At 42.9% G+C, this 15,614-nt stretch overlaps 1 protein-coding gene across 9 annotated transcripts in view; it reads right to left on the reverse strand.

Annotated features, from left to right (window-relative positions):
- The window catches only part of sycp2l (synaptonemal complex protein 2-like), a 25,175-nt gene continuing 9,561 nt past the window's right edge, over positions 1-15,614 (reverse strand). For 5 of the 9 annotated variants that reach the window (XM_052504230.1, XM_052504228.1, XM_052504231.1 and 2 more), the window contains 13 exons: positions 15,333-15,385; positions 15,067-15,112; positions 14,399-14,683; positions 12,451-12,583; positions 10,375-10,451; positions 9,783-9,837; positions 9,396-9,509; positions 3,985-4,094; positions 2,339-2,433; positions 2,031-2,130; positions 1,537-1,595; positions 1,335-1,410; positions 1-631 (listed from right to left, as the gene is read on the reverse strand). In XM_052504230.1, the coding sequence (XP_052360190.1) occupies positions 617-631; positions 1,335-1,410; positions 1,537-1,595; positions 2,031-2,130; positions 2,339-2,433; positions 3,985-4,094; positions 9,396-9,509; positions 9,783-9,837; positions 10,375-10,451; positions 12,451-12,583; positions 14,399-14,683; positions 15,067-15,112; positions 15,333-15,385 (1,218 nt within the window). In that variant the 3' untranslated portion in view covers positions 1-616. Of the gene's footprint in view, positions 632-1,334; positions 1,411-1,536; positions 1,596-2,030; positions 2,131-2,338; positions 2,434-3,984; positions 4,095-9,395; positions 9,510-9,782; positions 9,838-10,369; positions 10,452-12,450; positions 12,584-14,398; positions 14,684-15,066; positions 15,113-15,332; positions 15,386-15,614 lie in introns of those variants that run through there. The other 4 variants (XM_052504233.1, XM_052504229.1, XR_008105813.1 and 1 more) reach the window with 4 other exon arrangements.

Genomic DNA, 15,614 nt, shown 5'->3' on the forward strand with positions numbered 1-15,614 from the left:
TGACCACAACTATGCCTTTATTGAATATAGCCTGCGGTATGTACTCAACAAAAATATCCCTCCAGAGCATTCACTCAAATCATTGTTAAACTAAAGATGCCTTAAACACTGCTAAACCTACCTGATATATCCCACTGTATTTGAATGTAAGTTTATGGGTGCAAAACATAGTAAACATTTGACTGGTTCTTTAGAAAAACTATATTTTACAGGCTTTCTTGACGACTTTAGTAGACTTCATACATTGCATTTCTCAATCAATAACTGAATGTCTGAGTGGCTATCGACAAACATGACAAAAGTTATTTTAAAAAAAAGAATAAACACGCACGGTCTGCCTTGCTCTCTGATGTCTAACCAAGTCCCTGAAATTCATCAGCCTATTATTATCCTTCATCTATTCATGTATTAGCTCTAATTGAGTGTATTTTGAACAATGGCAGAAAAAAATGAGCAAGGTAGGTCATTGCCTGTGTGAGAACTTTGGTCATGGTCTATCAGCCATTACGCGTCTGTATGACGTCACTCATGGTTCAATGTCAGCATAAAGGTCCAAGGTGGTGTTGGTTTCATCAGGACCTGGAGAGTCTTATCTATTTCCTTTGTCACCGGCTTTCTACTGTGGAGGTTCCTGGGGAGAGGAAGAGAGAAATCATCTTTATTGTAATTGTAAAAAGAGATTAAAAAAAAAAAAGTCTAACTATTTTCAACTTGCATATGATATTGAAATTCCATCAAAACAATAAGATCATTGGCTGGTTATTTAGCCACATGCAGAATCTCCCAACTTCAAAAAGTCACCTATCCCTTTACGCCAACGTAATTCCATGTTTAATATTGTTACAGGAATACTGCCAGACCTAAAAATCCAAAATAGCCATATTCTACACTGACTGTACTCAGGCTGGGAATATTGTCTTTGATACTCGAGGAGTCAGGTGGGTTACGGAGTGCTGCTGCTGGCTCAGTTCTGCTTGGTTCAGTGTGGCTGTAACTCATCCTGGGGGAGCCCGAGTACATCCGAAGTCCACTAACACAGTAACTCTGACCATGATTCACACCACAACCAAGAGCACGACTACAGAGGTGACGGGTTCTCCTGCATCACTCAGGCTAGATTTGCAGTGTACATAGTGTGTTTACTCTTGTTTTCACAGACATCGTCCCAAAAAAACAATTGATGGGTGACCCATGTCTGTGTTTATAGGTTATAATACAATATCTAATTTGCCATTTGAAAATACAAGAATGATGTCCAAGGGCAGGGTGGACAGACTATTCCACGGGACGTGTCATGTGACGCATGGTATACATTGTGTGGGTCAGAAGTGTACCGGTGGTGCTGCAGCCTCCTCCCTCTGTGACATGCTGCTCCTCCAGCCATCGCTGGGCTCTCCTAGCGACTCTAACCTGGAAGGACATGGGAGAGCATGACTTTCAATCTGACATGGCTATTATTATTAGATACATGTGATGTAACATGTACTGTATCCCTGCATTGAGGTTAGGTCAGTTGGCCGTTGAGTGGTTGCTTACCTCTGCTGCTGTCGGTCACAGAACGACCGTACGGACTGAGACTCGCTCTGCCAAAAGTTCTGAAAAATGAAAGGAGTTAACAAAACAATGTGAACCCTTTGAATCAATTTGAACCAAACCCTAACTCCTAGGAGTGGGTCAGAAACAATTATGATGTAGTGGAAGCAAAAGTGAACCCTAGTGGGAGAAAGGAGGTACTGTCAACTGGTTCTTGTGCAGTTCGCCTGCCCTACTTTCCAAGTCATCTTCGTTGCAGTACATACATCAGCCACAAATGATCTCATTATGAACATAAGGCAGCCTGGGTCGTGTTCATTAGGCACCATAAGGCAGACAACAGAAGTTGAACCAACTGTCCATAAGACATGTAATTCTGTTACAAATCTTTTCCTTTGCTTGCCCTAACGCGGCCCAGATTTAAGTAATGGTAACATCAAATTAAGTAACGCTTTTCAACGAGGATGGTGTGCTAGCCAGAGAGACAGAAGACAGACCACAGTTTCACACTCAATCTCTTTGAGCGAGATGCAGTCATTCTCCAGGCGGCCCAGCTCCTGGACTACGGTGGCCTGGAAGCGCTCCAGGTGGACCAGCCTGCACAAACAGGAAAAATGTCACTGTGGAACCTTCCAACAATCACAATCATAAGACAAGAATGGGTGGCATTTCCAATCACTGTGTATAAACTGCACCCATGGATGAGGCAAGTTCCCAAGTGGAAAGTGACTTGAGTCATCTAAATGACATCAATTATTACTGAATCCATTATTATTTTAAGACTGGTCCAAGTGATAGTTTTTACCTGCTGTCATGGACAGCACCCAGGAGAGAAGTGACGTTCTTCTGACAGTCCATCAGAGACTGCAGGGAGCGGGCTTCAATTTTCTTGTACCTGGACTGTAGGAACAATAGGAAAGGGGGATTAGTCATCTGAAACATGAATGGTAGCAACCTTTATCAAATAGCGCCATAGTCAACTGTTTCCTAGTGTCTAGTTTTAAAGGTCTTGATGGGTAAGCGATTGGAGGAATCGTGTGTTAATGCCGGGCTGGTCTCTGGGTGACAGTAGCTTGTCAGCGCACGCAAGATAATTCTGGGTTGGAGATTAGAATGGAGCAAGCTGGAGCTCTCCAGGACCAGGGTAACATTAGGGACCATGATTGTAAACTGAGCAAAAAAAGAAATGTCCCCTTTTCAGGACCCTGTCTTTCAAAGATAATTCAAAATAATCCAAATAACTTCACAGGTCTTCATCGTAAAGGGTTTAAACACCGTTTCCCATGCTTGTTCAATGAACCATAAACAATTAATGAACATGCACCTGTGGATCGGTCATTAAGACACTAACGGCTTACAGACAGTAGGCAATTAAGATCACAGTTATGAACACTTAGGACACTAAAGAGGCCTTTCTACTGACTCTGAAAAACACTAAAAGAAAGATGCCCAGGGTCCCTGCTCATCTGTGTGAACGTGCCTTAGGCATGCTGCAGAGGCATGAGGACTGCAGACGTGGCCAGGGCAATAAATTACAATGTCCGTACTATGAGACGCCTAAGACAGCTCTACAGGACGGACAGCTGATCGTCCTCACAGTGGCAGGCCATGGGTAACAACACCTGAACAAGATCGGTACATCCAAACATCACACCTGTGGGACAGGTACAGGATGGCAACAACTGCCCGAGTTACACTAGGAATGCACAATCCCTCCATCAGTGCTCAGACTGTCCGTAACAGGCTGAGAGGCTGGACTGATGGCTTGTAGGCCTGTTGTAAGGCAGGTCCTCACCGGCAACAACGTCGCCTATGGGCACAAACCCACTGTCGCTGGACCAGACAGGACTAGCAAAAAGTACTATTCACTGACGAGTCACGGTTTTGTCTCACCAGGGGTGATGGTCCGATTTGAGTTTATTGTTGAAGGAATGAGCATAACACCAAGGCCTGTACTCAGGAATGTCAGTGTCAGACAGGAATGTCAGTGTTCTGCCATGGCCAGCGAAAAGCCCGGATCTCAATCTCATTGAGCACGTCTGGGACCTGTTAGATCGGAGGGTGAGGGGTTGGGCCATTCCCCCCAGACATGTCCGGGAACTTGCAGGTGCCTTGGTGGAAGAGTGGGGTAACATCTCACAGCAAGAACTGGCAAATCTGGTACAGTCCATGAGGAGGAGATGCACTGCAGTACTTAATGCAGCTGGTGGCCACACCAGATACTGACTTATTTATTTTGACCCCCCCCCCTTTTGTTCAGGGACACATTCAATTTCTGTTAGTCACATGTCTGTGGAACTTGTTCAGTTCATGTCTCAGTTGTTGAACCTTCTGCTCATACAAATATTTACACATGAAGTTTCCTGAAAATAAAAGCAGTTGACAGTGAGGGGACATTTCTTTTTTTGCTGAGTTTATGTTGTGTTGCACGAGTCCGTGTGATGTGATCACCGAAAAGTGCGCTCTCAGCTGGCTCTTGAAGGTCTGGAAAGCAGCGATGACTCCAGAGCCCATCTCCATCTCAGATTCCACCTCCTCATTCAGCACTCTGCTCATTGATTCTGGAAAGCATGAAACAGATGCGGTTGGAATGAACGCCTGCACAACCAGTAGCATACAGTGCCTTCAGAAAATATTCTTATCCCTCGACAGATCACATTTTAATGTGTTACAGCCGGAATTTAAATTTGGATAAATAAAATCTCAAAACTTGTTCTTTAAACATTAGCAATTTTTGGGAAAATGAAAGAGAGAAGTCTAATTTATACAAATATTCTACGGACAATTCCTTCGACCTCATGGCTTGGTTTTTGCTCTGACAGGTGTGTGCCTTTCCAAATCATGTCCAATAAATTGAATTTACCACAGGTGGACCACAATCAAGATGTTGAAACATCAAGGATGATCAATGGAAACAGGATGCTCCTAACCTTAGTTTCGAGTATCATAGCAAAGGGTCTGAATACTTATGTAAATAAGGTTGTTTTAGATTGATGAGGAAAAACATTTAATCTATTTCAGAATAATGCTGTAACATAAAATGTGGTACTGTATGTACAGTACTAGTCAGAAGTTTAAACACCTACTCATTCAAGGGTTTTTATTTTTTACATTGTAGAATAATAGTGAAGACATCAAAACTATTAAATAACACATATGGAATCGGGGAGTAACCAAATGGGTGTTGACAAGTCAAAATATATTTTAGATTTGAAATTCTTCAAAGTAGCCACCCTTTGCCTTGATGGCAGCTTTGCACACTCTTGCCATTCACTCAACCATCTTCATGAGGTAGTCACCTGGAATGCATTTCAATTAACAGGTGTGACTTGTTATAAGGTCATTTGTGTAATTTATTTACTTCATAATGCACCAATTGTGTTGTGACAAGGTAGGGGAGGTATACAGAAGATAGCCCTATTTGGTAAAATACCAAGTCCATATCATGGCAAGAACAGCTCAAATAATCAAAGAGAAACAACAGTCCATTACCTTAAAAGACGACAAGGTCAGTCAATACGGAAGTGCAGTCACAAAATCCAAGCGCTATGATGAAACTGATTCTCATTAGGACCACCACAGGAAAGGGAGACCCAGAGTTACCTCTGCTGCAGAGGATAACTTCATTAGAGTTACCAGCCTCAGAAATCGGCAATTAACTGCACCTCAGGTTTCAGCCCAAATAAATGCTTCAGAATTCAAGTAACAGACACGGCAACATAAACTGTTTAGAGGAGACTGCGTAAAATCAAGACTTCATGGTAAAATTTCTGCTAAGAAACCACTAAAGGACACCAATAAGAATAAACTTGCTTGGGCCAAGAAACATGAGCAATGGACATTAGACAGGTGGAAATCTGTCCTTTGGTCTCATGAACCAAAAACCTCAAATTTAGACTCAAACCACTGTCTTTGTGGGAGAGTAGGTGAATAAGATGCTCTCCACGTGTGGTTCACCATGAAGCGTGGTGGTGGTGGTGTGATGGTGCTTTGCTGGTGACACTGTCTGATTTCTTTAGAATTCAAGGCACACTTAACCAGCACGGCTACCACAGCATTCTGTAGCAATACGCCATCCCATCTTGTTTGCGCTTAGTGGGACTATGATTTGTTTTTCAACAGGACAATGACTCAAAACACACCATCAGGCTGTGTAAGGGCTTTTTGACCAAGGAGAGTGCTGGAGTGCTGCATCAGATGACCTGTCCTCCAAACACCCGACCTCAACCCAATTGAGATGGTTTGGGATGAGTTGGAACGCAGAGTGAAGGAAAAGCAGCCAACAAGTGCTCAACATGTGGGAACTCTTTCAAGACTGATGGAAAAGCATTCTTCATGAAGCTGGTTGTGAGAATGCCAAGAGTGTGCAAAGCTGTCATCAAGGCAAAGGGTGGCTTCGAGAAGAATCTCGATTATAAAACATATTTTGATTTGTTTAATACTTCTTTGGTTACTACATGATTCCCTGTGTGTTCATCGTTTTGATGTCTTCCCTATTATTCTACAATGTAGAAAATAGTAAAAATAAAGCAATTCCTTGAAATGAGTAGGTGTGCCCAAACCTACAACTTGTACATATGCACAGTTGAAGTCAAAAGTTTACATGAACTGAGTTTAAATGTATTTGGCTAAGATGTTTCACAATTCCTGACATTTAATCCCAGTAAAAATTCCCTGTCTTAGGTCAGTTAGGAACACAACTTTATTTTAAGAATGTGAAATTGTCACAATAATAGAGCGAATGATACATTTCAGCTTTTATTTCTTTCATCACATTCCCAGTGGGTCAGAAGTTTAAATACAGTCGTGGCCAAAAGTTGAGAATGACATATTTAATACAACAAAGTTTGCTGCTTCAATGTCTTTAGATTTATTTTTGTCAGATGTTACTATGGAATACTGAAGTATAATTACAAGCATTTCATAGGTGTCAAGGGCTTTTATTGACAATTACATGAAGTTGATGCAAAGAGTCAATATTTGCAGTGTTGACCCTTTTTCCAAGACCTCTGCAATCCGCCCTGGCATGCTGTCAATTAACTTCTGGGCCACATCCTGACTGATGGCAGCCCATTCTTGCATAATCAATGCTTGGAGTTTGTAAGAATTTGCGGGTTTTTGTTTGTCCACCCGCCTCTTTAGGATTTGACCACAAGTTCTCAATGGGATTAAGGAATTTCCTCGCCATGGACCCAAAATATTGATGTTTTGTTCCGAGCCACTTAGTTATCACTTTTGCCTTATGGCAAGGTGCTCCATCATGCTGGAAAAGGCATAATTCCTCACCAAACTGTTCCTGGATGATTGGGGGAAGTTGCTCTCGGAGGATGTGTTGGTACCATTCTTTATTCATGGCTGTGTTCTTAGGCAAAATTATGAGTGAGCCCACTCCCTTGGCTGAGAAGCAACCCCACACATGAATGGTCTCAGGATGTTTTACTGTTGGCATGACACGGGACTGATGGTAGCGCTCACCTTGTCTTCTCCGGACAAGCTTTTTCCCAGATTCCCCAAACAATCAGAGAAGGGATTTATTAGAGAAAATTACTTTACCCCAGTCCTCAGCAGTCCAATACCTGTACCTTCTGCAGAATATCAGTCTGTCTCTGATGTTTTTCCTGGAGAGAAGTGGCTTCTTTGCTGCCCTTCTTGACACCAGGCCATCCTCCAAAAGTCTTCCTGGCGCTTGCTGGACTTTCTTGGGCGCCCTGAAGCCTTCTTCACAACAATTGAACCGCTCTCCTTGAAGTTCTTGATGATCGGAAAATGGTTGATTTAGATGCAATCTTACTGGCAGCAATATCCTTGCCTGTGAAGCCCTTTTTGTGCAAAGCAATGATGACGGCACATGTTTCCTTACAGGTAACCACGGTTGACAGAGGAAGAACAATGATTCCAAGCACCACCCTCCTTTTGAAGCTTCCAGTCTGTTATTCGTACTCAATAAGCATGACCGAGTGATCTCCAGCCTTGTCCTCGTCAACACTCACACTTGTGTTAACGAGAGAATCACTGACATGATGTCAGCTGGTCCTTTTGTGGCAGGGCTGAAATGCAGTAGAAATGTTTTTGGGGATTCAGTTCATTTGCATGGCAAAGAGAGACTTTTTATAATTCAATTAATCTGATCACTCATAACATTCTGGAGTATATGCAAATTGCCATCATACAAACTGGGGCAGCAGACTTTGTGAAAATTAATATTTGTGTCATTCTCAACTTTTGGCCATGACTGTACACTCAATTAGTATTTGGTAGCATTGCTTTTAAATTGTTTAACTTGGGTCAAACTTTGGGTTGCCTTCCACAAGCTTCCCACAATAATTGGGTGAATTTTGGCCCATTCCTCCTGACAGACCTGGTGTAACAGAGTCAGGTGTGCAAAGCACACCCACGACATGATGCTGCAACCCCGTGCGTTTTTATTTTTTATTTCACCTTTATTTAACCAGGTAGGCTAGTTGAGAACAAGTTCTCATTTCAACTGCGACCTGGCCAAGATAAAGCATAGCAGTGTGAACAGACAACAGAGTTACACATGGAGTAAACAATTAACAAGTCAATAACACAGTAGGGAAAAAAAAGTCTAGAAGGCATGAGGTAGGCGAGTAATTACAATTTTGCAGATTAACACTGGAGTGATAAATGATCAGATGGTCATGTACAGGTAGAGATATTGATGTGCAAAAGAGCAGAAAAGTAAATAAATAAAAACAGTATGGGGATGAGGTAGGTAAAAATGGGTGGGCTATTTACCGATAGACTATTTACAGCTGCAGCGATCGGTTAGCTGCTCAGATAGCAGATGTTTGAAGTTGGTGAGGGAGATAAAAGTCTCCAACTTCAGCGATTTTTGCAATTCCTTCCAGTCACAGGCAGCAGAGAACTGGAACGAAAGGCGGCCAAATGAGGTGTTGGCTTTAGGGATGATCAGTGAGATACACCTGCTGGAGCGCGTGCTACGGATGGGTGTTGCCATCGTGACCAGTGAACTGAGATAAGACGGTTGGGGTGGTGTTCTTCGGCTTGCAAGCCTCCCCCTTTTTCCTCCAAACATAACAATGGTCATTATGGCCAAACGGTTCTATTTTTGTTTAATCAGACCAAAGGACATTTCTCCAAAATGTACGATCTTTGTCCCCCATGTGAAGTTGCAAACCGTAGTCTGGCTTTATGGCGGATTTGGAAGCAGTGGCTTCTTCCTTGCTGAGCGGCCTTTCAGGTTATGTCGATATAGGACTCATTTTACTGTGGATATAGATACTTTTGTACCGGTTTCCTCCAGCATCTTCACAAGGTCCTTTGCTGTTGTTCTGGGATTGATTTGCACTTTTGGCACCAAAGTACGTTCATCCCTAGGAGACAGAACGCGTCTCCTTCCTGAGCGGTATGACGGCTGCGTGGTCCCATGGTGTTTATACTTTCGTACTACTGCTTGTACAGATGAACGTGGTACCTTCAGGCATTTGGAAATTGCTCCCAAGGATACTGAGTTTGAAGGTAGGCCTTGAAATACATCCACAGGTACACCTCCAATTGACTCAAATTATGTCAATTAGCCTATCAGAAGCTTCTAACACCATTAAATAATTTTGGGATTTTTTCCAAGCTGTTTAAAGGCACAGTCAACTTAGTGCATCTAAACTTCTGACCCACTGGAATTGTGATACAGTGAATTATAAATGAAAAATTCTGTCTGTAAACAATTGTTGGAAAAATGACTTGTGTCATGCACAAAGTAGATGTCCTAACAGACTTGCCAAACTACAGTTTGTTAATAAGAAATTTGTGGAGTGGTTGAAAAACAAGTTTTAATGACTCCAACCTAAGTATGTAAACTTCCAGCTGTATGCATGTATTACCAGCAGCCTCCTCGACGGGTTCTGAGGGAAAGAAGGCCCTGGGTCTTTGCCTTGGATCACTTTCTAGCGGCACACTCTTCTTCTCCGCTGCACCTCCCGAGTCGGCACGCTCTGCTGAGTAATATGACCACAACATGGCCATTGACCATGGTCAGCTCCAGTCCACACCTTTATGGTAATTTCTCCTTCAGTGAGGGCCATGTTTTATCAAGTGTTTTATCATATGAAAACGTACAAACTTTTGTTATAATACAAGTTCAGGTAGTCCTTTAAATTCAGTTTGATGCCTAATGAATACGACCAAGGTAAGTATTTAAAAACAGATGCTCTTTTAGAATTGGTCAACAGTATATATCAAGTCATTACAGAGAGACTTCAGAGACATACCTGAGGCCCAAGGCCTCTTCCTATGAATTCCAGCCTCCTGATTGGGAACATGGTCCTGAAATAATAATTTTACATTATGGCCTGGACTGAAATAGGTGCTGGTACTCATTTTGTGTGACAGTACTGTTTATATTTAGGTGCAGGAGCACCACAATACTTTTAGGCTAATATTCTAGAGGAACAGGAGCTCAAGCAGTAGAAAAATGTAGGTGCCGGTACTCAGCTCCAGTGAGCTCCTTTCCAATTCAAGCACCGATTGTAACAGATTACATGTATATTATGAAAATCTATACATGTTATAACACATTAGTTAGAAACAACAGTACAGTAAACACCCAACAAAACAATAGAATAACTAGCACCAGGGTATAAATGGAGGTTCTCTCTGTTAGTAAATCTTCCAAGAGAAGATTTAGGAATAGGAAAGGGATTCTCCTATTGGAGAGGTGAAACATGTGTTATTGGGATGTATCACGAGTCTGGTGCCAGATCTGTTTGTGCTGTTGTGCCAATGCTTATGGTTGTATTCTATGGCGTTGGCTAAAGATCACAAACAGATCTGGCACCAGGCAAGTACTACGGAGTACCTTACAGTAGGTGTAGATGCATCTTGTTCCTCTCGGGGAAACACAGATTCGTCCCAGTCCTCCCCAGTCACATCACGGAAGCCTACAAGGAATGCAATGTTGTTAGCTAATGTGAGACCTGTATGGGACTTTTATTTTGACATGCTGTATACCTGTATTGAAGGGAAAATCCCATACAGGTTTCACATCAGCTACAGGTCTAACTATAGCCCCATAATCCATGAGAAACAGGTACCACAATGTGCGATGTGGGTGTTAGGTGTGAAAGAAAATCTGACGATGTGCCAAGCTTGAGAAAGGCACTTAACCCGAATGCTCCTGTAAGTCACACTGGATAAAAGTGTCTGCTAAATGACAAAAATAAAATCAATTCAACCATAGTTAACATTGCCCTTATGAGCCCTGGTCAACTGTACTATATTGAATATCGTACCATTTCAGATGCAGCCTTGTTCTGATGAATGCCTTCGGAAAGTATCCAGACCCCTTGACTTTTTCCAAATGTCCAAATTTTGTAATGCTACAGCCTATTCTAAAATGTACTAAATCATTGTTTTTTGTGTCAATCTACACACAATACCCATAACGTCAAAGCAAGAACCAATTAGACATTTTTGCTCATTTATAAAAATAAATATCAAAATTACATATGTATTGAAACCCTTTACTCTGTACTTTGTTGAAGCACATTTGGCAGTGATTACAGCATCAATGATTGGGTATGACCCTACAAGCTTGGCACACCTGTATTTGGGGAGTTTCTTCCATTCTTCTCTGCAGGCCCTCTCGAACAGTGTCATGTTGGATGGGAACGTCGCTGCACAGCTATTTTTAGTTATTTTCAGAGATGTTCGATCGGGTTCAAGTTCGGGCTCTGGCTTGGCCACTCAAGGACATTCAGAGACTTGTCCCGAAGCCACTCCTGCGTTGTCTTGGCTGTGTGCTTAGGGTCGTTGTCCTGTTCGAAGGTGAACCTACACCCCAGTCTGAGGTCCTGAGCAGGTTTTCATCAAGGATCTCTGTACTTTGCTCAGTTCATCTTTCCCTTGATCCTGACCAGTCTCCCAGTCCCTGAAAAACTACCCCACAGCAAGCTACCACCACGCTTCACTGTAGGGATGGTGCCAGGTTTCCTCCAGACGTGATGCTTGGCATTCAGGCCAAAGAGTTCAATCTTGTTTTCATCAGACCAGAAAGTCTTGTTTCTCATAGTCGGAGATGCTTTAGGTGCCTTTTGGAAAACTCCAAGCGGGCTCTCATGTGTCTTTTATTGAGGAGTGGCTTCCATCTGGCCACTCTACCATAAAGGCGTGACTGGTGGAGTGCTCCAGAGATGGTTGTCCTTCTGGAAGGTTCTCCCATCTCCACAGAGGAGCTCTGTCAGAGTGACCATCGGGTTCTTGGTCTTTTCCCTGACCAAGGCCCTTCTTCCCAATTGCTAGTTTGGCCGGGCGGCCAGCCCTAGGAAGAGTCTTGGTGGAGGCCACTGTGTTTTTGGGGACCTTCAAAGCTGCAGAAATGTTTTGGTACCCTTCCCCAGGTCTTCGCCACGACACAATCCTGTCTCGGAGATCTACGTACAATTCCGTCGACCTCATGGCTTTGTTTTTGTTCAGACATTCTGGCACTGTCAACTGTGGGACCTTATATTAACAGGTGGGCCTCTACCCAAATCAGGTCCAGTCAATTGAATGTACTCAAGGTGGACTGCAATCAAGTTGTAGATTTAAAAAAAAAAAACATTTTTTTAAATGTAATGTTTATTTAGCTAGGCAAGTCAGTTAAGAACAAATTCTTATTTACAATGACGGCCTACCGGGGAACAGTGAGCTAACTCAAGGATGATAATGGAAACAGGATGCACCTGAGCTCAATTTTGAATCTCATAGCAAAGGGTCTGAATACTTATGTAACAAAGGTATTTGTTTTCTAAAAACGTGTTTTCACTTTGTCATTATGGGGTATTCCGTGTAGATTGCTGAGAATTTTGACTTATTTAATCCATTTTAGAGTAAGGCTGTAACATAACAAATTGTGGAAAAAGGGGTCTGAATACTTTCCAAATTAACTGTATAGCTTGCCTGAATCTCGTGATATCTGGTTGGACGGAGGAGGAAACTCCAGAGATTCTTCCTCTTTGAGCTTGTCAAATAGCCGTTCTGCAATGTTTGTACTTGGTGTTCCCCCCGCTGATCTGCATGCTGGTGTACGGTGCTGTTCAAAACAGAAAGGGGATGTCGTGGACATATATTGTCAAACAGCAACAACCTTTCCTGTCACACCGATGTAGAGGCAAACCAAGAACTGGACCTATGCTATTACAGCTACAGTAGTGGTGGTCAAAGGTTTTGAGAATGACAAATATTAATCTTCAAAGTCTGCTGCCTCAGTTTGTATGATGGTAATTTGCATATACTCCAGAATGTTATGAAAAGTGATCAGATGAATATCAATTAATTGCAAAGTCCCTCTTTTCCATGTAAATGAACTGAATCCCCCAAAAAACATTTCCACTGCATTTCAGCCCTGCCACAAAAGGATCAGCTGACATGTCAGTGATTCTCTCGTTAACACAAGTGTGAGTTGTGACGAGGACAAGGCTGGAGATCACTCAGTGATGCTGATTGAGTTCAAATAACAAACTGGAAGCATCCAATGTAGGGTGGTGCTTGGAATCATTGTTCTTCCTCTGTCAACCGTGGTCACCTGCAAGGAAACACGTGCCGTCATCATTGCTTTGCACAAAAAGGGCTTAACAGGCAAGGATATTGCTGCCAGTGTGATTGCATCTAAAAATCAACCATATCAGATCATCAAGAACTTCAAGGAGAGCGGTTCAATTCTTGTGAAGGCTTCAGGGCGCCCAAGAAAGTCCAGCAAGCGCCAGGACCGTCTCCTAAAGTTGATTCAGCTGCGGGATCAGGTCACTACCAGTACAGAGCTTGCTCAAGAATGGCAGCAGGCAGGTGTGAGTGCATCTGCACGCACAGTGAGCCGAAGACTTTTGGAGGATGGCCTGGTGTCAAGAAGGGCAGCAAAGAAGCCACTTCCCTCCAAGAAAAACATCAGGGACAGACTGATATTCTGCAAAAGGTACAGGGATTGGACTGCTGAGGACTGGGGTAAAGTCATTTTCTCTGATGAATCCCCTTTCCGATTGTTTGGGGCATCCGGGAAAAAGCTTGTCCGGAGAAGACAAGGTGAGCGCTACCATCAGTCCCGTGTCATGCCGACAGTAAAGCATCCTGAGACCATTCATGTGCTGGGTTGCTTCTCAGCCAAGGGAGTGGGCTCACTCATAATTTTGCCTAAGAACACAGCCATGAATAAAGAACAGTACCAACACATCCTCCGAGAGCAACTTCTCCCAACCACCCAGGAACAGTTTGGTGACAAACAATGCCTTTTCCAGTATGATGAAGCACCTTGCCATAAGGCAAAAGTGATAACTAAGTGGCTCGGGGAACAAAACATGAATATTTTGGGTCCATGGCCAGGAAATTCCCCAGACCTTAAATCCCATTGAGAACTTGTGGTCAAATCCTAAAGAGGCGGGTGGACAAACAAAAACCCGCAAATTCTTACAAACTCCAAGCATTGATTATGCAAGAATGGGCTGCCATCAGTCAGGATGTGGCCCAGAAGTTAATTGACAGCATGCCAGGGTGGATTGCAGAGATTTTGAAAAAGGGTCAACACTGCAAATATTAACTCTACAACTTCATGTAATCGTCTATAAAAGCCTTTGACACTTATGAAATGCTTGTAATTATACTTCAGTATTCCATAGTAACATCTGACAAAAATATATCTAAAGACACTGAAGCAGCAAACTGTAGATCCCATACTGTACCTATAAAAAAAATCACTGTGGCATACCAAATCATTCTATCCATTTTGATAACTACCCAACATGTTAATGACAGTCTGTTCTAAGGGGTGGTAATGTCTGGTAGCCTAGGTGAAATAGGGCTCTGGTTGCCATTAGCTATGAAGTTACTAACCTAGAATAAAGGAGAGACGTGTTACCTTGACAGGGGAGGCCTCGTCTGCACTGCTGGGAGAGGACAGGGGTAGAACTGTAGAGAGAGTGAGGGGGAGACGGGCTACAGCAGGGTGTCTACTAGACCAACGCAGCTCAGAGCACTCAAACAGAATGAGTGGGTGTGAGGGGAGTCGGGTCGTGGCATGCTCACTCTTCAGTTTGCTCTTGGTTTTGGGCTTCTTCCTGGTGTAGTCGTGTTTGGCCCGCTGGGACAGGATCACACTGCTTCCAGCCTCAGCAGGGGGAGGAGGAGAGTCTTTTGATTTAGACTACAGAGGATATAAATAAAGTTCAATACCTTATTCATGCATATGAATAGGACAGTTTCAAAACAACGCCACTGGCTACAGCAGTGTTTCCTAACTCCGGTCCCCCATACCCCACAGTACATATATTTGTTGTGGCCTCGGACAAGCACACCTGATTCTACTAGTCAACTAATCGTCAAGCCCTTAAGTTGAATCAGGTGTTTTAGTTTACAACAAAATGTATTTTGTTGGGGGTCCTGGAGGACTGGAGTTAGGAAACACTGGGCTTCAGTATGAATGAAATTGGTGGAAAATAGCTACGATTTCAAATGGTTAGCAGCAAATCCCATTCAGAGTGCAATAACATTATACTTTTATCAAAAAGTGAAAATTGTTATGCAAACCTTTTGCTTCCGTTTCTCCTTGTTGGTTGGGGTGGAGTGTGTTGACCTGAAGCAGAAGAGAACACAGAAGGACATGGAGATTGATTGTCAATCAATGAACTGTAATTGCACTAGTCCTCTGCAACTAGTAGTGACCACACGATTACCAAGGGACAACATCAACTACAGATACAGTTTCAGACAACTGTGACTAATATAACAGGAACAGAACTGTTAAGTGTCCTGTAGAGGTCTTTTGGACAAGTGTTTGGGGACTGTGGCCTTACCCGCCAGAGGAGAGAGACTGAGTGCTGAAGAGCCTTGTTTTTGCTCTGGCCACCTGCAAAACAGACAAACAGCACAGACACACACAGAGATATTTAAATGTAGAGGGAAATATAGCCAACCAGATGCCCTTGAGGAAAGTCATTTTAGTACTTGACACACTAAACATACACAATAGCCAGTCGAGTGAAACTGTGTGAAACTGAAAGCGCAAACCACTGCTACATTTCTCTATCTACAAACTGACCTGGTACCTCTTCAAAGCAGTCAAGAATGTAATACTC

The sequence above is a fragment of the Oncorhynchus keta genome, chromosome 4 (assembly GCF_023373465.1).
Source record: "Oncorhynchus keta strain PuntledgeMale-10-30-2019 chromosome 4, Oket_V2, whole genome shotgun sequence".
In the NCBI taxonomy this organism is placed as follows: Eukaryota; Metazoa; Chordata; class Actinopteri; order Salmoniformes; family Salmonidae; genus Oncorhynchus; species Oncorhynchus keta.